The 26,627-nt window shown below is 35.8% G+C and overlaps 1 protein-coding gene across 1 annotated transcript in view; it reads right to left on the minus strand.

Annotated features, from left to right (window-relative positions):
* LOC120769727 (proto-oncogene tyrosine-protein kinase receptor Ret) overlaps positions 1 to 26,627 on the minus strand; it is a 43,402-nt gene that overhangs the window by 4,474 nt on the left and 12,301 nt on the right. Inside the window, exons 3-5 of the mRNA XM_040096874.1 lie at positions 3,327 to 4,099; positions 224 to 389; positions 67 to 164 (exon numbers count right to left, since the gene is read on the minus strand). Of these exons, the coding sequence (XP_039952808.1) occupies positions 67 to 164; positions 224 to 389; positions 3,327 to 4,099 (1,037 nt within the window). The remainder of the gene's footprint in view (positions 1 to 66; positions 165 to 223; positions 390 to 3,326; positions 4,100 to 26,627) is intronic.

Below are 26,627 nucleotides of genomic sequence, written 5' to 3' on the forward strand. Positions count from 1 at the left end.
GGAATACAATACATAGTATATATTATTTACTTTCTTTTTTACTAAATAAATCCACTGAGGACTTACTGTTTTTATTGTATTAGCATTGACGGTATTATCGCTTGCAATCAAACTGAAGCAATATGATGATTGACTCAAAATGCCGTTGCGCGCAAATAGTATCTCTAAACAAATTAAGAAAAAAAGTTGTAATTGAGTTTAAGTTCGTTACGTCCGTACTTACGACAACTGAAGATGGACTTTATTTTTCCAGTATGATCAGCTTCGTAGGCGGTGCAATCGGGTCGCACCAATTCGCTGGTGTCATTGAAAATCTCATAAGTTAAATGCGCGTTCGATGTGAGCGAATCTCTATCCGTGAAGATAATCTTATTGCCAATTGTATCGCCCTGAAAAAAGAGAGGAGTGAGTTTTCTAACAAAGGAAATATGCGTTATGTTTATTTCGAAATAAATTTTTGATGTAAATTCATAAAGGCGCAGGATATGTACACTAGAGACAAAGATATGTATATGCGTTTAAAGGACATGTGAAGGGTTTATACAAGACTCTTCATATGTATTACTTGTGTAGGATATGTCGAGGTAAACTCTGGGTAGCTCTATCTGTTATATGATAGCCGACCCATTAATGTCTCTCTTAATAAAGCCACGTGAAAAGATTATATCATAGGTATGTTTTTCTATAAAGTTTCTGACTATTGTTCTGGGCCTCTACTAAAGAGAATCAGCAAACTTTTATATCGGATTTTTCAATAGAGACGCTACAAAAGTAGACCGATAGGAACAGCAAACGACGCCATATTTTTTCCGCTCCTATGACATTTCTCTTCAGTAAGGTTCGCCATTTCATCACGGAAAGATATACGATCCAACAACGAGTCGAAATTATTAAACTTTACTACCGAAATTCGGCGTCAGTGGCCTCAACATTAAGAGAGCTACGTCCAATTTATGGTCTTCATAATCGTCCTGTAATATCAACAATTGAGCGTCTAGTGGAAAAATTTGAATCCACAAGAACAATACAAAATGTTCCCGTGCCAGTGAGATAAAGACGTGACCATAGTGTCAAGAATATTGCTGCCACTAGGGCATCAATTGAGGAAACCCCAAATCAGTCTCTCCCACGTCATTCTTAAATGATGGGCATCTCTGTGACGTCGTTGTGGCGAATTTTGTGAAAAGATCTTGGTCTACATCCTTACAAGATCGAATTGTCGTAAGAACTGAAGGCGCTTGACGACTTGAAAAAGATTCGGATTTTCATCGAAAAATCATCTTCAGCGGTGAAACTCATTTCCGTCTGAATGGCTTCGTCAATAAGCAAACTATGCGTTATTGGTCAGGCAGCAATCCACACGTACTCCATGAGTCACTATTACGTCCCGAAAAAATTACGGTTTACTGCGCTTTATGGGCCAGCGACGTCATTGGGCAGTTTCGTCTTGATCAACACCGGAATGTGACTGTAAATGAGAATCTCTACCACTCAATGATAACTGAATATTTTTGGCCCGAATTGCATGATATGGACTTGGACAATATGTGATTCCAATAGGACGACGCCACAAGCCACACAGCGAATGTCACAATCGATTTATTGAAAACCAAGTTTGATGAATGTGTTATCTCACAATTGGCCGTCTCGGTCGTACCATTTGACGCCGTTCGGCTATTTTTTGTGTTGCTACGTCAAGTCTACGGTCCATGTTAACAAGCCAGCGACGATTGATGAACTTCGTACGAATGTCGAGCGTGAAAATGCAGCAGTATCGGCCGATTTATGCTTGAAAACCGTCGAACCCGTCGAGTTCCTTACATAATGGCATCAAATGTACTTTCCCAGGAATAAATATGTAATTTCATTGATATTCCAAACCGTTTTTGTTTTATTTGAAACACTTTTGTAGTGCTTTTATTGAAAAATACGTTGTTATTTAGTTTTACACATGTACATATTCGTGTCCCCAATCGCAGATATTTAATTCTCTTACTCCCCAAGTGTCTGCAAATATATCATAGTGACTCGTTCTTGAACGGATAAAATCAGTTAGGTCGAAGGTTGAGAACATTTTTATGTTCTTCTTCAACGCAATTACTGTGATCTTGAGAAGAGGTATATGAGGTTTGCCCGAGTTCTTAGCTTTAGGTCGTAATTGGTTTAATAGTTTTAGAACCCCTTGATTACTATCAATATTAATTTTTTTCTATACATATGTGTTTTATAAGATATATTTTGATACACTCGGTTAAGACCAGACCTATACAGTCCTATCTTAGTAACTCTGTAGTAATAATGGTCCGTATTTCCTATCGAACCCGTGTCTCGATTGCGTTATCGAAAACCACAGGATTACAGCTGTCTTTCTACTAGGGGGGTAATATTTTTAAGATGTTTAATCGTATTACTTTACCTTCTACCAACTCTGGTAAAATATTCTGCGGTATTGGATCCAAGTCTACTAGAGCAAACCCTTGGGGAGATTTCTCAAAATCATTGGGGAGTCTTTCATGGCGTTACAACGACAACGTATACTAAAAGACATAACGTTTTGAAATAGTCTATTCTACAAAACCAAACGGGTCCGTACGTCTTTTTGGCCAATAACTAAAATGGACGACATTTCTGTATTCACTTTCAAACTTAGCTCTGTTTTCATGTTGACGCCTAAGCTTAGCATAGTAGCCTTTAATTCAGAAATTGATTTTTTTATGTCCGGATCTAACTTTAATCTCACTAATGAAACTGAAATTAAATCAATGCTGACCGTGTATTTCCGCAACGGATTTTAACATTTGCTTTAAACCAAAAAATGCCGGAAATTACTGGCAATTTACAAATTCAGTTACCTCCACCCCAACCAAACTAGCAGACAGTTAAGACAAATGAAAGAAGGCGCGTTACAAGGTAGACAATCAACCAGCCAGACGAACAGCAGACGGTTATAATGAATACGCTATATATATGTATATCTATGTATATGTGCAATGGTCTGTACCTAACCCGACAAGACGAATACCGGTTGCGTGATGCGAATTAGTTTACCACAAAAAGTTTGCCGGTATCATGCAATAAAAGCCAACAGCGCTGGAAAATGCACGAAAGACGTCAGACCCGCTGGCAGACGAAAAAATAAAAGTAATAATAATAACAGCCAAACTTACGCCAAAAATAATACGAAAAAAAAACAAATTTTTATGGCGAAACCAGTGAGCATTGTGCGATAAGGCAAAACGAAAACAATCGATAAGTTTACGTCGAACTCCAACGCCCCACTTGCCACCTTACGGCTAGTAAATTGTGCGTAGTTACCGCAAACTAACCTGTTTGAAATGTGGATTATCCAACAAGAAATTGTAGACGCCCTCATTTTGTAACTCCGGTCCGTTGTCATTGCGATCCAAAAGCGCCACCTGCAGCGTCTTATTGAACACCAACGTTTTATCGTCGCTCATTTTAATCGTGCAAGCGACGCTCACTGCGAAATTTTTCACTTCTGTTGTATTGAAGTACTCATAATCCAACGGTATTTTAGTATAGATTTCATTATTTTTTAATGTGAAATATTTATCACCACTCGTTAGCGTGTATTTCACATCCATCGTGGGGCAGAGATAGCGTGTGGCACGTGGATTTAATGTACCCACTCGTAAAGGATCGAAAGCACTCAACTGCTCCGACTCCTCAGCAGTGGCGTCTTCCACTATTGTGTACTGCGCTGCATCCCAAAAGCAGACATTCTCCAAATTCGCGCAATACTCAGCTTCCGCCTGTGGCGTCACCTCCAATTTCATTTGCGGTATTTTGTCAAGCGCCTTGTGCTCATTCCGCGGTATGGCGGTTAAGATTATTTTCGTCTTTTTCTGTGTGGTTTGATAATCGTCCTTCATGAAGACCTCTCCGGTGCTGCCGTTCACATGCAACAGTTCGTCATTATCCAAAGTGTAGAGATATTCTTTTGTTTTGTCCTCATTGTCCTTACCAACGGACAGTATCTGAAAGCGTCCAATCGGTATTTTGGAAAATATACTCTGTGACTTTTCGTTAAATGGCAGATTTAGTTTTACTGCAGACATGGGAAAGTAGACGACAGGATCTGAAAGTGGAATAGTTTAGTGTTAATCAAAAGGTTTGAAAAGTATATAAAAGAAAAGTTTTAAATATTAAACTTATGTTAGCTCTTATCTGGAGAAATTTTAAACTGGACCTCGGACAATAAATGAATTAGAAATATTTGAATATTTTCCTTTCACAATAATAAAAAATGTTTGGTACAAAGTGCTACCTAATAAATAATAGGTACAGAAAGCCATTTCTTTCTCTCTTTTCTCTCGGTTTATGGCTCATTAGGAGTAATGCTGAATGGAACGATTCTGCTCTCGAGCTACTGCTTAGGGATAGTACAATCAAGTGGTACACCGATGTCTCGAAAAGTCGGAGGGAATTGGCGCAGGGGTCGCAGGACCACACACCAAACTCTTCATACCTATGGGTAGCTTTTCGAACATATTCCAAGCAGAGGTCCTTGCTATAAGTCGGTGCGTAGAGATATACCTCCAACGCAACTATCGCAATGAACGTATAGTTATACCAAGCGATAGTCAAGCGGCACTCAAAGATCCGTGTACGGGATCAAATCGCTATTGGTGCAGGAGCGTATAGAACGATTCAACAGTCTATCAGATCGTAACCAAATACACCTTATTTGGGTGCCAGGTTACAGGATTTAGCCTGGAATGAACTGGCTGATGAGCTTGCCCGCACCGCAGCATCCACCATCATGGTAGAATCCGAATGTTTCATTGCTACTAATTAAATGTAGTCTATAGGCGCAGGAAAAGGCCCTTGGATCCATGTTTCTAAATAGCGATCACATCGCCTCAGAGCAGACACCATTTTAGAGAGATTTCTCAAAAACATCGGGGACGTCTTTCATTGTGTTACAATGACAATGTATACTAAAAGACATAACGTTTTTAAATAGTCTACTCTTCAAAATCGAACGGGTCCGTACTTCTCTTTGGCCAATAACTGAAATGGATGACATTTCTATATTCACTTTCAAACCTAGCTCCGTTTTCATGTTGACGCCTAAGCTTAGGGATCACATCCCTTCGCTAGCACCCAGGAGTATATTGAAATTTATCAATTCGCTGGGACTAGGTGAGTTTTTGTGACTTAGGAGAGGGCACAATAGACCTGAGGTCAGTATCCTAACTTTATCTGTGGCTAAATTTGGTTTGATTGATTATTTGAGCTTCAACCTTTTTTGCTTCTACCCTCTCAATAATAGTTTTGCTTCGCTCAGGCCAGTGGTTATCTATTCTCTCTCCGCCCTCTTATCACAGCGAACAGCGGCTCCGGTTCTAGTGGTCTAAACTAAAGAAGTTATTCGGTCATATAAAGAAGTTATTGACTCTAATGGCTAATGGTATAGAATTCTTCCTCCTCCTGCCGTATGGGCCACATAATTTGCTTCAAATAAAGCTAACATAAGCTAGTTCTTTGTAAGGGTAGATAGTAAAAAAATACACAATTTTAAACTCGTTTGTATCTCTTGGCAAAACTGCGAGTTCGCAGACGTCATTTTATGTAAGCATATAATCGACTAAATTTCTCGATTATTTTATAAGCTTTAAATTTTGGGGTTTCTGTGCGATATCATATACATTTCATGTATTATATTTTTTAGTTTTATAAGAGCAAAATATTCTCGAATAAATGAAAATTTTTTAATGACATTTTTAAATAAATTACCAGTTAAAACGTTATTATACTTAAGTATAGCGAAGCAAACTGTTTTTTTCTATGATTTTATACTTCTTCCCATTGAACTGTTTTCCTTTATTTTTAACTCGAACTCTTCAAACTAAGGGCATTCGTTGTGTCAACAACTTACTAACGGAAACTAAAATAAAATCCTTGAGATAAACAATCAATGACTTTATGCTGCAGATGATGAGTATAGAAATGTGTCTCTTATATAAACATACATATATATTTATATGTGTATGTGTGCTTATTTTGTGTTGAAGCGTTCAAGTGGCACTTCGAAAAATAGACAAATTGATTGATGAAGTATCGAAATCTTTTAAAATAACAGTTAAGCGAATAAACTGGTTGTGATGGAAAGCAATATTGTGTGGGATGGGTGATGAAACAGATAGTATAGAATACAAGTATATATAAATATATAAAACTGGTTCATTTGTAGAGAAAATAAAAATTTTGAAGTGATAATTCTATCTTAAACCATTTCGATTACGAAAACCTCTTTGGGCAAACTTTCACTCAATGGCGCGAAAAATGCCACAAAAAAGAAGCACTTGCGAAAAGTCTTTCGAAAGACAGACATAATTAAAAAAATTTGAAAAAATGTTAAAATAATATAAAAAGTCAGGAGAATGTTAATTTCAGCATCAGCTGTGCTATGAAATTCCCTTTAACCTATATGCATGCAATAAAGAGAACTGCATTAAGTTAAATTAAAGAAGAAAGACATTAGCCTGCCCATTTGTGTATAGAAATCTTCAGATATTATATAATAAGTACAACTGTTGGACTATTTAATTATAAATTCCAACTAGCACTTATTAAACAGAGATTTTTTGCTCGGTATTTGTAATGAAAAACGCTGTAGTGCACACATACAAACGAAGTTAGCAAATACAAAGTCTACTTGCAGGCGCACATCCGCATGAAAATGTATACGAAAAATTTTAAACTTAAACCCAGTAAGCAAAAGTAATTGAATTTGTTAAGAAAAACGTTTGAATATATTTTTAAATAAAATTTAAAAATATGAAAGTTTATCTGCTTCTGATGTTATTGTTAATTGTTTATCCCATAAAATAAGTTTCCCGACTGCAGTTTATGAAAACCATAAACGAAGACTGATATGCCATCTATTGCAGATTTATTATTTTTGACGAAGGATTCGACTAGTAGGGGTTGGTGCTTGTTGAAAAAACGAAACAAACAAATATGTGTTAGAACTATTTTGAAAGCTCACTGGGACTTGCCTGAAAATATCTATACTTGGCAAACATTTAACCAAAATTCGTGATACATTTTATACCAATATATTTTTCTTCTCCAACTCTTTCGCCTTCTCTTCTGAATTGTCATTAAGTTCTGTATTTACTTTTTCTTCCTATCGTCTCGTGTAAAAAAATTTCAAGCATCACTGTTTGCTCGTTCGATAGTTAATGATTGTTATTTTGTTTCTTTCGACAATTTCTTGATCTTAGTTTTTATTGTTGTCACTATAGGCAGTATTTCCCTCTTTGTCTCTATAATCATCAACAACTATCGTGTTCATTGAACTAGCATCGAATAAACAACTGGTATAAATACTTCAAACTGGTATAATCAAATAGAGATAGAAACACCAGCGATTATATCTTGTTAATTGGATAGTCACATGTTCTCTTTTATTGAATTTTATAAAAGATTTAATTTTCTTAAAAAACCCAAACAAAGACTCTACCAAACGATTCAAAGTTATTTTTTTTTTTATATAAATTTCTTTCATTTTTTACCATTTTTTCTTCTGCACCAGTCTAACAGTATAACAGGTCAATAGAAAATTCCGCGCCCCGACACATAGATGGCGCTACTAAAATTAAATCCATATGATTTTTAGTAAGCTTTAAGCTTCATAAAACTCGTGTAGCTGTCAAATCATTAGTTTGTAAATTATATGATTTTTAGTGAAGCAACCTTTATTTTTGTTAAAAAATTAAAGAAAAAATAGAAATGCTGAAAAAACATTTCTTTTTGACGGGAAAAAATATAATTGGAGAAAAAACTTGGCTTAATGACGAGTTTGTGGACATTTTCCCAGGAAAATCAACCATTAAGGATTGATATGCTAAGTTTAGACGCAGTGAAATGAGCACCGAAGATGGTGACTGAGGTTTAAAAGTGGGTGTTAGTTACAAAACATTACAAAAGTCCACAAAATATTTTTGGCTGACCGTAAAGTGAAGTTGTTCGAGATAGCAGACACTCTAAAGATATCAATTGAATGTGTACATCATACCATTCACGAATATTTAGGTACGAGAAAGCTCTGTTCAAAATGGATGCCGCGTGAGCTCACTTTTTACCAAAAACAAACGACAAGTTGATGATTCGGAACATAGTTTGGAGATGTTCAACCGTAATAAAATCGAGTTCTTGCGTCGATATGTGACAATGAATGAAACGTGGCTCCATCAGTTATCCCCGAAGTCACATCGAAAGTCATTCGTGTGGACTGCACACGATGAGTCCGCTACAAAGCGTGGAAAAAATGCAACAGTCAAGGCTAGCAAAGTTATGGCGTTTGTATTTAGGGATGCGCGTGGAATAATTTTTATTTACTACCTTAAAAAAGGAAGGACGAGCGACTATTAGATAGCATCATTAGACCGTCTGAAGGTCGAAATCGCCGAAAAACGGACGCATTTGAAGAAAAAGAAAGTGCTGTTTCACCAAGACAATTCATCGTGTCACAAGTCAGCGAAAACGATGGCCAGATAAGTCCATGAATTGGCTTCGAATTGCTCCTACATCATCCGTATTTTCCAGATCTGGCCTCCAACGACTATTTCCTGTTCTCAGACCTGAAAAAAATTCTCGTTAGGAAGAAATTTTTACCGAATGTAGAGGCGATCACCGAAACTGAGGCCTACTTTGAAGCAAAAGCCAAATCGTTCTACAAAAATGGTATCGAGAAATTGGTGGGTCGCTATAATCAGTGTATCACACTTGAAGGGAACTATGTATGTTGAATAAAAAAACGAAAAAAATGTTATAGTACGGTAAACCAAGGACTTTTCAATTGACCTGTTATAGTCTAACTTAGTCCGTATATGACTTAAAAACTGTCCAATTAAAAATATATGTATATTTAGCATTTCATAAAATTTTTGTTTATTGGGCACACATTATTCGTAGCTGACTGACCGTCCCGACTGGCGGATAGAGCGCATTCCTTCAAACGGCGACACTGTGACGACAGCTTTGTTTTACTTCATTACACATACATACTAACAAGTACATATCTTTGTATGCATGTATATATTTACATGTGTGTATGTCAGTAGATATTTAAAGATAAACACAAATACGACTATGAATGTGTTAACAATTGTTAGTAATATCACACCCCTATAATAATAAAAATGCTAACACACATACACACATATGTGTGAGTGTTTAAAATATAGCATACTTATGAGCGCGCGCATATTTATCAGCGAGTTATGTTTCTGCCAATTCAACTGGGACTTTCACAGGCAGCTGCTCTGGTCATATTTGTCTTTATGCCTGGCCAAATTATGATGCGAGCATATGAAGTACATATGTACATATGTATGCATACAATAAACAAACATGTTATTTACATACCTTCAAGCAAACAAACATATGTATGTACATATAAATATATAATTTACACTGCTTATATATTTGCATAATTTGATGGTTGAGTGGAAAACAATGCGCGTTAGACATTCAATGAGAAAGTGTTTTCGTACGACTTTTGTTGTTGTAATGCAGATAACGGTATTTACATATATATATGTATATGTTTATGCATACATATGTATGTTGGTTTTTCATGCTGCCGGCCAGCTTTTCCAACTCTACTGGAAAGTCTCCCCATCGAGTGCATTCATATCACTCACTCTCCAGCTCATTATTGCACTCACGATTTAATTAAGCATATTTATTAAACTAATAAATAATATTGATTACAAGGAAGCGTACAAACAAATGTAGATATGTATGCACTATGCATCTGCGTTTAGTATTTAGATAGCAGTACGTAAAAAATCAATAACTCATGATAAATGTAGAAAACGATTAGCGTGCAATGTGTGTATGTAAGCGAAAATATACATATTTGCTTATTATGTAGGTATATTTGTATAAAGTACTTTGCGGCATTAAAAAGTATAAAAAAATCTTTCTCTTAATTAAAGTTGTCCGATCTGAACGATATTTTCGGCTATTGTAGCTTAACCTTCGACAATAATCTATGCCACGTTTTGTGAAGATAGCTCGTCAAATCGAAAAGTTTTCCATACAATTACTTGATTGTAATCAAACACTTTATATGGCAGCTATATGCTATAGTGGTCCGATCTGAAATATATACAGCGAATGTAACACTGTTTATGATAATAATACATGCCAAATTTCATGAAGATATCCCGTCAAATAAAAAAGTTTTTCATACAAGTACTTGATTTTGATCAGCTAGTTTGTATGACTGCTATATCCTAAAGTGGTCCGATATCGGCGGTTCGAACAAATATGCAGGCTCTTGGAAAGAAAAATGTGTGTGTAAAATTTCAGAACTATATTTCAAAAACTGAGGCACTAATTCGCGTATTCACAGCCGAACATGTCGAAATCGACTTAGCTCGTCAAGCTGATCATTTCCTTCTGGGTGTTACACGCTTCGTGGCAAACTTCATTTAGCATAAAAATAGATATTTGCAATAAAATCTCAGACGTCAGTGAGTTGCTGAAATACACACACACACACGATATTTTGGTGAAATTGTTGTGCTAAAAACAATAACTGTTTACATGCAGAATCACGCACACTCGTATGCAGGTGCTATTTACCTCAAAACTAACTGTCATAAATTGTAGTATTTACGTCATACCTATTTGTTTTAATAAACAAGCTTTACCCCTATTGTGCTGCATAATTTCGAATAAAAAATATGACAAAGTAAATTTCGCTAAAAAGAGAACGTGAAATCATCAAAATAGTCTACAGGAACTTAGGTTAGACTAGGTTAAGAGGTCGATGCTCACAGGTATCTCACATGGACAGCTCAGATTGTTGTGGAATCTAAAAACTCCTATATACTGCATTATAGGAAAAGGTATTCCAGTCTATCACAACAGGTGGTAATCATTTATAGTATAACAATTAATTTTATTACTATTAACCAACTTAAGCTTTACTGCTTTCTTCATCGCTTTTATATTTATTCGTTTGTTGTCATAAAGTAAAGGGTGATCCATTTCTGCGTTGCCTACTTTTTTAAAGAAAAAAACATAAACTTCAATTTAATGATTTATTATCAAACGGAAGAACAATTTTTGGCATTTATTATCTCCTCCAAATATTGGCCGCGGCTACGTCTCAGATGGTTCATCCGTTAAGTCCAATTTTCTAAGACTCGTTCAAGCATATCTTCCGAATGCCAAGCGTGATGTTTAGCTCTAACGCCTGAATCGAAGCGAGATTGTCTGCATAGACTTTAGACTTACATATCCCCACAAGAAAAACTCGAACGGGCCAATAAATCAGCCAAAAAAAATTATCAGCTCACCGAAGTGTTTTCTCAATAAATCCATTGATTAAAGTGGCGCCGTCTTTTTGAAACCAATTGTCGCCGAGATTACGTGCTTCAATTTCAGTCATCATTAGCGGTTATATTCTCATCATCATCGGCATCATTTTTGAAGAAACATGGACCGATGATTCCATCGGCTCACCAACCACACCAAACCGTTGTTTCTTCTTGAATCTCTTAAGGTTTATCTTCGTCTCAAATGCGGCAATTTTGGTTGTTTACATACCAGTTGTGCTAGAAATGGCCTAACCGCTGAATAAAATTTGGCTCGAAAACGTCGGATCAGTTTCAGTTCTTGCCCAAGCTTTATTTTGTATGCTTTCTATTTAAGATCTCGACGTAAGATGCGCTAAGTCGTTCCATATGTCTGTCCTAATTGCTACGAACGGCGCCGAATCGACTCTCCACGGTCGTCGCGTAGATTATCAGCTACGACTGCTATATTTTCTTCAGTGCGTGCTGGACGTGTTCTATTCGGTCGAATATTATCCAATTATGAATGCTGGGTCTTCAGATAGTTGATGGTGTTATAAATAGTATGCTCATTAGGCCGATTATGTTGAGCGAAGCACGCAAAACACATTCTTATTGTGTCAAAGTTGTAGAAATTACTCAAAGTAATTTCCATTTCAAACTTAGATTTTTGCCTCAGATATTATTAAATTTTTTTCTTTCTTGACAACCCAGATGAGAGTACTGTTTTGAAGCTACTAACTTTCTTAATGTGCTACCAATTACTAATTGTTTTATAATTTTAATAAAAAATGTATGCTAATATATTCCCATGCTTTTGACTGAGTGACTAAGAATTATATAAATTCATATGAAATAGTTTTTTCATGTAGCAATAAATCACAAAAGCAATAAACTGGCAACAAAACACAGAATTCAACTTGAAATTTCGCTGTCATTTTCAGACAGCTGCAAAAAAAAAAAAAAAAAAAAAAAAAAAATAGAAATAAAACACTCAACAGAAAACCACTTTCGTTTATTACTTTAAAATAAAATAAATAAATTATGCGAAAAGCAGCAACAAACAGCCATTTATCATTTTAAACGTTTTCACTGTCCTTTACGCGCACGCATACAGCACACGCGCAGGGCTTCCGCTTGCCAAAAACTACAAAATATCAAAAATAAATAGAATAAACCATATTTTAAAGCAACAAAATGTGGTGAGAGGTACCAAAATGGAACGGAAATGCAAGAACGAAATGAAAAATATAAATAAATTCGAATAGGAAAAGCAAAAAAAAAATTATAAACGCTAAAACGTATATAGAAATAAACATTTAAACATTTCTTTCAAACGGATGTACAGTACACTAACACAAACAAAGTGTGTACGCATTGTAAGCATCACTTTGACCGAATGGCACACCGGGTGGTATGAGTGACATTGCAAGCGGATTTTTCCAACGTTTTACATTTTCGTTTTCTTTTCGCATGTAACCACCTACATACTTGCACATATGTACATATGTATATGTACTTGCATACTACATGTACCCGGCAGTGATTCAACAGTTGCTGCATCCAAAATTTGTCTGCTGTCTGTATTGCACGCACACACTCACACACACATACATACATGCATGCATATGAATACCGCGCACCGTCTTTACGTTTTTATTGCTTTTGCTCCTCTTGCGCGAAACAACTTTTTTGGCAGCCGCACAGTTTTTGGCAGACAACTGAAAAGGAAAACAATCTAAAGTACAACAATAACAAAAACACAGTTCAATCGTTGCAAACTAAAAGAAAAGTAAAAACGTTTAGTGAAGCGACGTGAAAGTTTCCTTTTTTATTGGATGGCGTCTGCAGATCTGTGACAGTGAAAACTCTCAACGTAAACCAAAATGAGTCATCAGCGTCATTGCTGAGTAAATGATGCTATTTAATTGTGGTAGAAATGTACAGCATTTCAACAAATTGTGAAATTACCAAGTTGCGTATAATAGGTGACAGCAGCAGGGTTGCAATTTTGACTTTTTATTGATTTTTGAAAATTCAAATAGTGTCGTTTTGACATTCTAGAGGCCAAGGAGAAGCAAATTACACTCATTTCGTTATTTTTCTTGTCTTTAAGGGGTTGCATAGGCTTACGGCTTTTAAAAAAATCGAAATTTTTTTTTTATTGTCTTATTAAATTCTACACCTCTAGAATATTTTCCTAAATTTTCAAGTTGATCAGAGTAAAAATTTGGGAGATACAGCCTTGGGAACTTGTGCGGACAGGGCTAGCTACATATGTAGGTCATGTGCGCCGTCTTTAAACGCGTTTTTCTCGTAACTGTGTTTTTGAAGTCGGTTGGCAAGATTTCTCGAGAACTACTCAACCGATCTTCATGAAATTTTACACAGGTCTTTGAGATACAATTCGTAAAGACTTAGAAGAAGTATTTTTTTTTTTCGATTACAACAATTTTTCCGAGGGCTCACCGGAAATGGCTTCACAATGGTCGAGTTTAAAATATTTTTTTTTTTCCAAAAATTTTGTTAAAGTGTATGTTTATAGCAATAAAAAAATCTAATAAAATATTTTATTTTTCATATGAGAAAAAAATTATTGAAAAAAGGCTGTTTTTTACCCGAGGAAACCCATGTAACACCTTACAGAAACTCTTTTCTTAATTAAACCCTTACAGGATTAGTGTGTCAAGCTGAGTCGTTTTAGCCATGTCCGTCTGCTAGCTGCTATACAAGCTGACCGATAAAGATTTTTATATCCTTCTCTGCTGTAAGAAATTAACATGTGAAGGGTATTATAGCTTCGTTGCAACCGAAGTTTTCTGGTTTTTTTAATATAATTTGCTATCAGCGCACAAAAATCAATTTATCGCATCTAATTAGAAATTGCTTAAGCCATTAACTATTTCAATTAGGTGCTTAAAATAACAAAAAAAAAGCAGAAACACACCCATTTGTTATTGTTTGCGTATCCTTTAATTAGTGTATCAGCTGTTTGCTTACGCTGTGTTGACAGTTATGTCATTCTAACTATTAAAACTGTCATTAGTGCGAATAAAAGCAACAAATTAGTTTTTGCTTAGCAAAAGTTCAGGCGCAATCTAGAAAGTATGTATGTACATATGTATATATGTATTTGTGGATTATATATGCAGGTAGAGTGGGTCGATTTTATTCTATAAAATCGATTTGCGAGAAATGTTCTATGTATCATTCTGAACAACTTTGTTCAAGACATTATGCGTCTAATCAATAGAATATTGAAATGCACCTATGTATTAAATTTCATTCAGATATCTTTAAAGCTGACGAGCAAATGCTTATGATCTCTAAAAACACTTCGACTTAGAAATCGCTGGCTCGAAACCGGTTCCATAATTTCTTCGGCAAAGTTGTTCAGAATGATCCATAGAACATTTCTTGCATTTCCGTTTTTCGGCTCCCTGTAAATCAATCTGCTCTAAAGCAAATATTACCTGTTCCTTTCGAAAAGTGTTTATATGTTTGTATTTACTAGTTACCCTCGTATTTCGATATAAGAAAAAATTTTGAAATACATATGCCTAGCTTGGAAGGTATTTTCATACAAAACTATCAATATACAAATATATACCTAAATTTACATTTGACTTCAAATAAAGGCTAGGCAAGTTTTGAAAGAGATCAACTTTGTATCATTCCATGTTGAGAAGCTGATGGTAATATAATGTTTAATACATTTTAGTTCCATCATCCTCGAACTGTTTCCTAGAGAGGGGCTCAACGCAATTATACTGAACAAAGGGTTTCTATGGAGGTTTTGAGTACTACCATTGAGTTTTAGAGACATAAATATTAGGCAGAACATATGTATGTACATATATGGATTATGACTAGTATCAGGTTCTGTTTGAAGTAACCATATTTTCATTTATCTATTATCTAGAAAGTTTCCCGTATAGTTCGGGTTTTATTAACTTTATATGGATTTGGAAAGTCGGAAAGTTTTCACTAATCTCAAAGAATTTACCGAGATTCACCTGGTTTGCTCGAAAAATGGTTTCTTTTTAAATATTGTGAACAAATTTTCCTTCATTCCTTCTTTTCATTGGTAATGTTTTTTACGTGGTGGGTCCCAAACCTAGCGCATAGCCCTGCGGAGGAGATGTTTCCTCTTCAAACGGATGTTTTTTGGCTACCCAGAGGATACTTGGTGTACTCGTGAGCTGCTTGAGCCATATGTAATAAAATCATTTCTGGTCACTCCCAAGTGAATGGCGCTTAGAGAACTTTCCTCACTTATGTGAACTTCTACACATGACTCTATGTAATTGTAATCTCGGCTATAACCGCGTAAGCGATGCCTATGCCAATAAAGAATAAAGAAGAAGAATTAATAGTCTATTCAGGGGAAGGAATATTTCCATGCCTGTGATTACTTTAGCTGGTTTTCTTTTACCCTCATTCTATATAGGATTAACAATTTAGGAATACAGCTCTGCACAGTCAAAGAGAACTTAATGGAATCGTCAGATAAGTTCATCAGTGTAAGAAATATATTCGAAGAATTTGAAGGAAGTGAAATCCGTGCGCTTAACGTATTTAGTTCGGTAATGGGTAGCTTTAGGAGTATTTACTATCGATAACTTATCGATATTACAATTAATTTTCTACGCATCGTACGTTTCTGATTTTTCTCAAATTGAGGTTAGCTTAAATTATTACATAATATCATACAAATACTAAAACCAAATGAAGTGAATTCGAAGCTATAAAATACTAACCAAAGGCTGTCTAACAAATACATATAATTTTCATGTCATTAAGATGTACATCAAATAATCTGGTAATCTGGTGTCGAGATGAAACCACAAATGTCTAGCTTTGCCGCCTCTATCGTCTTCAACGAGTTATTATAGACACATCACCAAAGTGCCAGTATATCACAGAATTTATACCAGTTGATTGTTCGATTCCACAGACCTTGTAGAGTAGTGAAATTATTCAACTTTTCTTAAAACCTCCTGCCATCATCAGCAGACAATTTCTACTGGGTGCGCAGACAATATTTGTACATACATATATGCATGTAATATTGTTTATTTATGTATATATAGATATAGTTTGTATGTTTATTCGCCGCCTTTAATATCAATTAGCCAGTCAAACTATCATTAGGTCATTCAGCTGGGCCATAGTGGCTGGATAGTGGTTCATTAACTAGCTTGTGGCCTAATTAAAAGCGTTATAACGGTGTTGCTTAGAGGCAAAATAATTGTTTGTAAACATTGCAGACTATTTGTGTATTTAGTATCAATTTGCATATTAATTGAATTAAAACTTAAACTTTCCAATAAACAATCGTCTTACTATATACATACTATATAGAATCATACGTACATTTTCACAATGGATATACCATATGTAGTCCAAATTAAACATGCTCGCTGCTGTGCCAAGAATTTTTATTATAATTTCGCATTCAGACAACAGTTTAATACAATGTACTTTCTCTCCATATTTTGTTCCTAACTTTTGCTGTGCAATAAAAAAATTGTTTAAATTCACATTTGATATTTTTGCAAATTTTTGCTCAACAACAATGCCAAATATCCCGATTCTGTACAATTTTATAGACTTTCTGTTTTAGTGGCACGCTTCATGTGGCACGTTGGTCGCACTTTCAATATTAGTTTTTGAATACGAAAACCATTTCGAATTTTATTATAAACACAAGCAACATTGAGGATCAAAGACTATTTTGACTGTGAAATTTTTAAATTTCATAATTCAATTTTTTTTTGCCTTCAACATAGTTGTATTGCGTTGGTGGGATTTTAAAAATAGCATTGAGGGTAGTTAAATTTAACGAAAGTTTATGAATGGCTATGAATTTGCACGTCTACTAAATATAAAATTCAAACGGCTGCCTCTAATTTGAACGCATAAATGTTGTAAACAAAATCTCAGCGTCAAACACACCTCTCTTAATTTATTTGTTTGTATGTAATTGTACGATATACTACTTTGTAGCCGCTAATGAGCGATTTTGTTTACTCTCATACAAATAAACTTGATTGATTTATGTATATATAAAGAGCCAATTAGTTATGATAGATAAGCGCAGGTTAAATATTTACGATCTCTCAGCTCTTTTTGGGGTTATATCAAAGCAACTGTTTGATATCTATGGAATATTGACATGGAATATCTTTGTTTATAAGGCATACAAACATATATAATATATGAATAAGTAAATAAATCTCACTTTTGGGTACAATTAACTACTTTCGTAAATAATGTATGTATATACTTATGTATGTGCATAACTAAACTATAATGACGATTAAGCGCAGTCAAAGGCAGGGCTGGCTATAAAGAAGTCCGAGCTAAAGAACGCCAAGAGAGCCTACTGCAAAAGTGTAGCGGCCTGTCATGAGTCTTCAAAGTTGCGGCGCATTCTAACGCATATGACCTGAAAATTGTAGTAGAGATTTAACCGTAAGCAGCAAGGTGTCGTTGAAACTACCCCTAAATGCCCACTTTCCGTTGAACCATTCCCAGTAAGAAGCGGGAGTCTAGAGAGGGTTTTAAACTACCAGACTGTTGTGGTGGGTTTCAAGTTGAAGTGACGGCTATTAAGGTGGCAGTAGATGTACTACTACGAAAAGCATCCGCTTTTAGGGTGGTAAGCATTCACTCTGACAGCAGGGCTGCAATACTAGCGTTTAGCTGCCTGGTCATGGCGGAATCGGTGGCAACTGCAAAGCCGACGAGCTAGCTAGAGGGGGTGCCCGTGGCACGCTCCCATGGGAATGGAAACGAGTTGGATCTACATACATTGGCATGTATTGACATTTTGTGTTCTTGCACTGGAACCATGGACCTCGCGTGCACTGGTCGACGACTCGCTCCTGTGTGATCGCAAGCTCCGCAATCGTGGTTCTTACTGGACATCTTCTAATAGGCATTCAAACTGTAAGGCTAAAATCTTGACAGACGCAAGTTGTCAAAGTTCTTTGGAAGAAGGTGAGGTGGAAACATTCAGGCACTTTCTCTACCATTGTCCAGCCTTTGCAGATTGAGGTTTAAACATGTCGGTAGTATTACCTTCGTCGAAACAGGAGACATAGCAAAAACTGATATTAGCCTTCTCAACAAATTTGTGCTAGGCTCAAAGTCGGTTTGTAAGGGTCTTGTGATCTACATATTATATAGGAGTTTTAGGTAACACAACAGACCGTGGTCCAAGTGTGATCTCTTATAAGATCGACCCTTTAACCTAACCTTTCTAAAATATAATTATAATATTATTTATTTTAACCGTTTTCTTTTGACAAAAAAACACACATCTTCAAAACAATTGTCCACAGATGCGTTGACAGTTTTCTCAAGACCCGGATCTTCATCTGTAAATTGTGTAAAATAATGCTGGACATAAACATGGGAGGCGTTCCAGCGTCTGTGTCCTCTACTGCCTGCACTTCCGCCCGAATTTTCTGCATGTATCGTTGTTAATTCTGACCATGGCTTGCATGTGACGCCAGTAGTTTGTGACCTATCATAAGACCAACAACTCTCCTACAACCCTTTCGATACTGTGTAAGTAAAAAACATGCGTTTTATCCTTCGGGGCTCTTGCACTTGATCTGGAGGATCCTGCTTGTACTTAAGCCATTCCATCTCACCCTGAACCGTCTGTCAGTCTTTTCGGAAATTGAATTGTATATCGTTTTGGGTGACTTTCGAATTTTCTGTACTGTTTGGGTAGCTAAAGAGGGTGGTACTTTTGGCGATCACAGAAGCTATTGAATTTACCGGAGTTTCTTTGTGGGAACCCAGTATATTGGGTTGTCGAAAAAGTCTTTTCGTATTTCTAATCAAACTTCAACTTATATTTTTTATATTTAAAATCAATCAAATACTTATGTACCATTTTGGTCAGCCGCTTTTTGCCATTTTTCCGCTAGAGACATTATTCCATCAGTGTAAATCCTTCACATCGAAATTTACAGAACGGAAGGAGCGAATCATTGTTGTGCTACACAAACTGATACAGCATCGTCTCCGTAAATTTCAAAAAATTCATTGGTGGCTTGCGTGTCATTCTTCCCTTTTTTTATACAAAAATTAGAAAATATGTTGCAAGTACATATTTTCTAATTTTTGTATAAAAAAAAAATAAATATAGCGAATTTCTTCATTATTTTCACTCATTTTTGAACAGCTTTAACTCTTTTTGAACTTCCATGAATTTTGTTTTTGTTAAATGAAGCTTAAAATCTCACCTTTCCAACACTATATGGTTTGACACAATGTGTTTGGTAGAACTGGAGGTATTCGATTACAACGACATATATTGACAAAATACGATAAGACTTTTTCGACTAACCAATATACAAGTATGTGGTCTCTTTTCGAAAAGAACGGATTCTACCAAATTTTTCCATATTTAATTAACATAAATTTTTCAACACACAAGCACTTAACAGTACTTATCGTAACGAATTCATTAACTGTGCGATCCTCTACCTTAACAGTAAGAATATGAATGTATACATAAGTACGTTATGTAAATAGATATATAAAATTTATGTATCTCACTTGGTCATAACTTTCCAATATAAAATTTATTGGAGATAAAAATTGCCTTTGATCTTGTTTTTCCTTTCGAGAGAAGTCCATAAATCATGCGGAACTTGGATTGTTCAAGATTAAATTATGGATGTACTATATATACACATACAAATATACATATATTCATATGTATATATGTATGTACATATTTACTCTTGGCATAAACCATTTGCAGCTTGCCTTAAATCTCTCTCTCTCTCTGTATAGTATGTTTATCACGAATACAATGCACTCTTCTTCTACTTTGCCTTATTTGCATTTCAATTATGCAACGCCTAACATATTTGTTATTGTAATCGTTTAACCAATTGTAAACAATTATTACATAATGAAGTGATAAACATAAAATTCCCACAAGTCATACTCCCATACTAACAACACAGGGTGCAGGCTGCAATAGCAACCTTGTTTTATGTACCAACTAAAATCAACAACTCCGTTTAAACACCGTTAGACAGGAAAGTCTATGCACATCCGTTCGCCGGGAGAAGACCAACAGACACAACTTACTGCCTAAGCAAATATTGTTTAAAGGTAAAGAGTGGAGTGAAGGACAATCAAAGGACAATGTAGCTGTGCATGGCTGGTTGTTGTGTGTGTGTGTGGGTTTGTGTGCAATGTCGACGCGTCGTCAATATGTTGCAGACAAGGAAGCGTCGACATTGGCGCTGATTGCTGTCAACACCACACGCCGCACAGCCTAATAAATGTAAATGTGTATTATGTGTGCATGTATGTGTGTATATGCATAGAATTGGGCGTGTGAGGATATGACTTGGCCAGTGTCAATCGATTGTGTATTTTGTTTTCGTTTTTCTTTTACTTTTACACATTTTTGATTTCGCTGCAGTGTAAACAAAGACCGTTAGTGTTGTAGCTCCGTTATGCATCGTCTGCAACGCTTGGCACTTGCGGTGAATGTCAAGCGAAATAATAATAATTGAGTTTTGTTAAGGGCAAACATATAGACTATTTTATGAGCGTTACTTAAATATAAGAAGCATGTAACTGTAAGTATATTGGTATGCATAAGGAACGTCATAAATATTTCATTTTTTCATTGACTTATTTTGTTAAGCTCTTTGACCGTGCAACTTTGCCGCCTATAATTTTTTATTGGTTTGCTTTGTTTTTTGTGGTACTGATAATTGGTCTGAGAACTCTTAGATCGGTCGCTTTTTATGGCAGCTACATACATACCACACGTATGTGCTACAGTGATCCCATCTGAATAATTAGTTCGGAGATTATAACTTTGTTTGGACAACAATTTCTGCCAAATTTCGTGAAGATATCGTGTCAATTATATTAGTTTTTCACACAAGAACTTTATTTTGATCAGTCAGTTTGTATGGCAGCTATATGTTATTGAAAACCGATATCAGCGGCTCGGACAAATAAACCGCTCCTTGAGGAGAAATGAACCTATGCAACATTTCACATCAATATGTCCTAAGAGGTATCTCACCTGGCCAGCTTAGGACGTCAGTCATTTAAGGTTTACAGATCGACAAAGCGCTTTGAGCCTATCTCAAATTTGTTGGTCGACTAATGTCAGCTTCGGCTATGTCTTCTGATTTCTCTCTGGTTTGTCGAAGGTAAGATTACCGAAATATTTCAGCATCAGTCTTGCAAAGGCTGGAAAATAGAGGAAAAAGTGCCAGGATGTAGTTCAGTAGACTTTTTGCGTTCTACTCTAAGCCAGAAGGACCTCGCAGTTGCACAGGAACTGTTCGTCGACCAACGCCTGCTAAGCATACGCGAGGTCCATTGGTCCAGTGCTAGAACGCCAACGGAGATCCAACTCGGTCCCATTCCAAAGTGCCTCCTCTGACTAGCCCATCAGCTTCGCAGTTGCCGGCGATTCCGCTACGACCAGGTATCAAAACGAGCATGATGTTGATGTAACTCGATTATATTTCTAGTGCGGACAGACACTCCTCGACTAGCTTTGAACGCACAATTATCGAGTTGAGCGCATTATTGCTGCTCTGCTGTCGAAGCGAATGCTCATCTCCCTGAAAGAGGCTGCACTTCGTAGCAGTACGTTTACCGCCAACTTGAAAGCAGTCACTTTACCTGAAAAGCACTACAGTGATCCGGTAGCATAAAGTTAAAATTGACGGAGAGTTCGCTACAGAAAACTCCCCCTCCAAACTTCCCACCTAGGTTCAACCCATCCGTGAAAAAACTCACTGCGCGTTCTCTTCAGCGACTTCTCTCAAACCACATCTCCTTAGTCGGTATGAAAGCAGAGAAAAAGCCGCCTCGAGTCGTCTTTGCAACGCAGTGATCCAACTTTTCAGGAACTCAATTGAAGGAGGTGAGAATCTTCGTCGTACTTCGAGAGCAAAAGCCAATTTTTACTTAGTTCGGATCTCAGATCATAATGTTATTTAATAACCGGTCTATCCTGTCTATTCAGTCGATTCTAACACTATCTTCAAAAATCGGACCATAACGTAGTAATATTGAAAACATAAAGCTACCATTCTTTAACCTCTCTTGATCCATGTTCCACATAGGAGTATACCTTTAATATAATCGAGATAGATACATAGGTAGCTAGAGTATAAAATCTCTTAGTCTTTAAAATAGACGAGTCAAGTATTTTACCTAAGAGCAATTTTTGGAGTCTGTTAAAAAGAAAATAGTCGCAAAGGCCCAAATTTTGCTAATATCCTAAATGTTGAATGTGAGGCTGTTCCACTTTTCAGCTGAATTGGTACCGTATATATATTCATATAGCTGAAAAGCTTTCAGTTCTGCTGGATGCCCAGATAAATGGAAACCGGTTCCTACCATCCCCTAGTATTCATAAACCGAATATGTAATTTTCATCCTCCTGGTCGACTTTATGTGCTACACACCCACAACATGAAAGATATATCAATAAAATAAAGTGATTCTCAGTCAAAATTACTGATATCAATCCATTTTATTTTTTTTTTAATTTTTTAATACGAAATTTACCTTATTTGATATTTATTATAATTACCTACATACATATATGATGAATTGACTATAATCGATTAAAGAGAAAGATTTGCCATACATATCTATATTTAAGTATATGTTTATACATACATGTATGTATATATGTATTTACAAACCTATGCTTTTCAATTAGAAATACTTATATAGTAAATAAATTTAATAATTGATTTAAATGCTATCTCTGGTACTCTCTCATATTTTGGGGCACAAAGTATAAAAACTGACTCAAATGTATGTAAGTACATATGTATGTATTGTAAAAACAAATTTAGGTACTTATATATGTATAGTAACTTGAAGCATTATCTTATCACGCATGAAAGAGCATTGATATTAGCGCTAAGGATTAGTTGGGAAAACGCAAATGCAGTTGATTGCTCGCCGAGTAAATACATTAAGCATCACAGCTCTTCCTCATACACACACGCACACAAACACACCTGCAAGGCGCGTGCACACAAAACCAGTCAAAAATGCACATTCAATTATATACATATATAGTTATATTTACAAATACATATATAGGTAAACACGCTGCCAATTAATCCTCGTGGTAATCGCCACTCTGGCGTACGCCTTCACTATCGTCAAATAAATTATGACGAATGAATTAAATTTGCAGCTGTTTGCATTTTTTCTACTCTATTTGTTTTTGTTGTTGTGCTTAGTATTTCTTTTTAATTTATTTTTTTTTCAATAGCATATCCATCATTACATTTTTAATTAATTTCTTTATTTTCTTTGTACTTCAACGCCAAACGCCAAAGACGTTTAAGTGTAGACCGAAAGAATTTGGACAGCGAAAAATTGAACGTCTAGCAGCGGACGGTGCCCATAGTCTTGCCTGTCTGCATATGTACATATGTATTTACATAATAAATACATAAATATGTACTACACACATGGCAAAATTAAATTGATTGCCAATTTGTTTTTGCAATTCAAAAATCAATCAATTGTTTACCATTATGTCGGGTCAAAAGGTTAATTTGACTTTGGGTTCATGTTGTTGTGAACCGATAAAACAAAGAAACAAATTTACCTACGTATTTCGTGTGCTCGCGTTCCGTTTGCAAATATTTTATTTCGTTTTTTAGGGTATTCAACTGAGAGATCGTTGCACGAAATGAACTGTGTGTGAAAAAATTTATATTTTCGATGAACTTAAGTTGTTAGTAAAAAAATCCACGAAACAAAAATCCGTGCGGAAAAAGAAACTTGAAAGAAGTTTTAAGTAACCAAAACCGCTTAAAGGCAGGGTTTGCAGATCTTTCAACTTCTAGTATCAGAAAATGTTCGGCGGAAACCAATGATTTCTAAAAATATTGATTAACTTAAAATATTAACATCGAAATAGAGACAGAAATAATACTCATGTTTTTAATATTGACGGGATGAAGTAAGCTCTTAACATCTTTTATAGGTCGACAAATAACTTTTTTAGTTGATGGTTTAATCGTCGGGGTTCACAAGGCCTAACTTTTTTTAAAAGACTGTTTAATAAAAGTCGGAATGATTATGTTTAGCAAAGAGCTTTCTAAGCTGATTTCATATTTACGAATCTCAAAGGGGAATTATTGACGCAGACGATTGAGGTCATAATGCAAAATTCTCTAAAAAAAAATGAAAAGCAAACCGATTTAATTTAATTCAAATATGGCTTTTTTGAACATAAACAGATTGAAAGTGTAGATCTAGTTTTGTACTTTTCTAAGCTGAAAGCCAGCTGTAAAGAAAAAGTATGTTCACATTTACCGTTTCATTGTTTCTAACGCTTGAGGGTTTCGTTATTATACTCTCGCAACAATGTTGCTAAGGAGAGTATTATAGTTTTGTTCACATAACGGTTGTTTGTAAGTCCTAAAACTAAAAGAGTCAGATATAGGGTTATATATACCAAAGTGATCAGGGTGACGAGTAGAGTCGAAATCCGGATGTCTGTCTGTCCGGCCGTCCGTCCGTGCAAGCTGTAACTTGAGTAAAAATTGAGATATCATGATGAAACTTGGTACACGTATTCCTTGGCTCCATAAGAAGGTTAAGTTCGAAGATGGGCAAAATCGGCCCACTGCCACGCCCACAAAATGGCGGAAACCGAAAACCTATAAAGTGTCTTAACTAAGCCATAAATAAAGATAATAAAGTGAAATTTGGCACAAGGGATCGCATTAGGGAGGGGCATATTTGGACGCAATTTTTTTGGAAAAGTGGGCGTGGCCCCGCCCCCTACTAAGTTTTTTGTACGTATCTCGGAAACTACTATAGCTATGTCAACCAAACTCTACAGAGTCGTTTCCTTCAGGCATTTCCATATAAAGTTCAAAAATGGAAGAAATCGGATAATAACCACGCCCACCTCCCATACAAAGGTTGTGGTGAAAATCACTAAAAGTGCGTTAACGGACTAACAAAAAACGTCAGAAACACTAAATTTGCAGAAGGAAGCTGCACCCAGGCTTTTTTTAAAAATTGAAAATGGGCGTGGCCTCGCCCACTTATGGACCAAAAACCATATCTCAGAAACTACTCGACCGATTTCAATGAAATTCGGTATATAATATCTTAACACCCTGATGACATGTACGAAATATAGGTGAAATCGGTTCACAACCACGCCTTCTTCCAATATAACGCTATTTTGAATTCCATCTGATACCTTCTCTGTATAATATATAGTACATTAGGAACCAATGATGATAGCGGAATAAAACTTTACAAAAATACGGTATTTGAAAAATATGTAAATGACGTATAATGAAATCTCGATTATCACTTTATAATGTGAGAGTATAAAATGTTCGGTGACACCCGAACTTAGCCCTTCCTTACTTGTTTTTATTTTGTTTTGTTTTGCTTATTATTTAATTTTTTTTGTAACTCTATGAGTGACCTTTCAACTAAAGATGGACAACCCCTAATAAAAAGGTGAAATTGAATACGCCAGAGGGTGTGTGCAACAAAACAACTACAAGAAGCCAAAATACCACATATGTATGTATAAATAAATTCAGCCATAATATGCAAAGACAAGCTATCACATGGAAATTTAGACATGTGTATGTAAAAGTGTGTGTGTTGTTTTAAGTGAGTGACATGCAGAAGATATACATTCTTCATATGCCGGTTTACCGCCATGCACTGCAACTTAAGTTCGTAATGCACGTGGTAAGGCAACACCAAAGTGTCTTTCAGAGCAGATGTGAAGTTACTTTGTTGTACACGCCTATGACGTAGCTGATATCAAGCTGATGATGATTACATGTCATTTAAAATATTTCAGTGCAAATGGCGTTGCACACACCTTAAAAGAATATATTTTTATTTCATATATTTGTGCATACAAAGTAAGAAAATTACTAGGAAATATGATAAGTTCGAATAGACCATGGGAAGGTCAATTACCCTATGCTGAGCATAGCAATCAATTTGGCAATAGTAGGGCTTAATACGGCTGTTTGTTATTTAGTATCCCCATAATCGCTCTAAAATTATAAGCCGAAACTCTGGTGACATACGACATACATATAAAAATGCAAAAAGTATTGATTGGACATCATTTTTGCAATATATAGGTCCAATAATTCGAGGACATCGCTTTTCCGCGCCTCGTGGTCTTCAAACCGCTGGCCGATATTGCTTTTGGCGCGGTTTTCCAAATACCGCAAAGGCGCCATC

This window comes from Bactrocera tryoni, chromosome 2 (assembly GCF_016617805.1).
Source record: "Bactrocera tryoni isolate S06 chromosome 2, CSIRO_BtryS06_freeze2, whole genome shotgun sequence".
Taxonomy (NCBI): Eukaryota; Metazoa; Arthropoda; class Insecta; order Diptera; family Tephritidae; genus Bactrocera; species Bactrocera tryoni.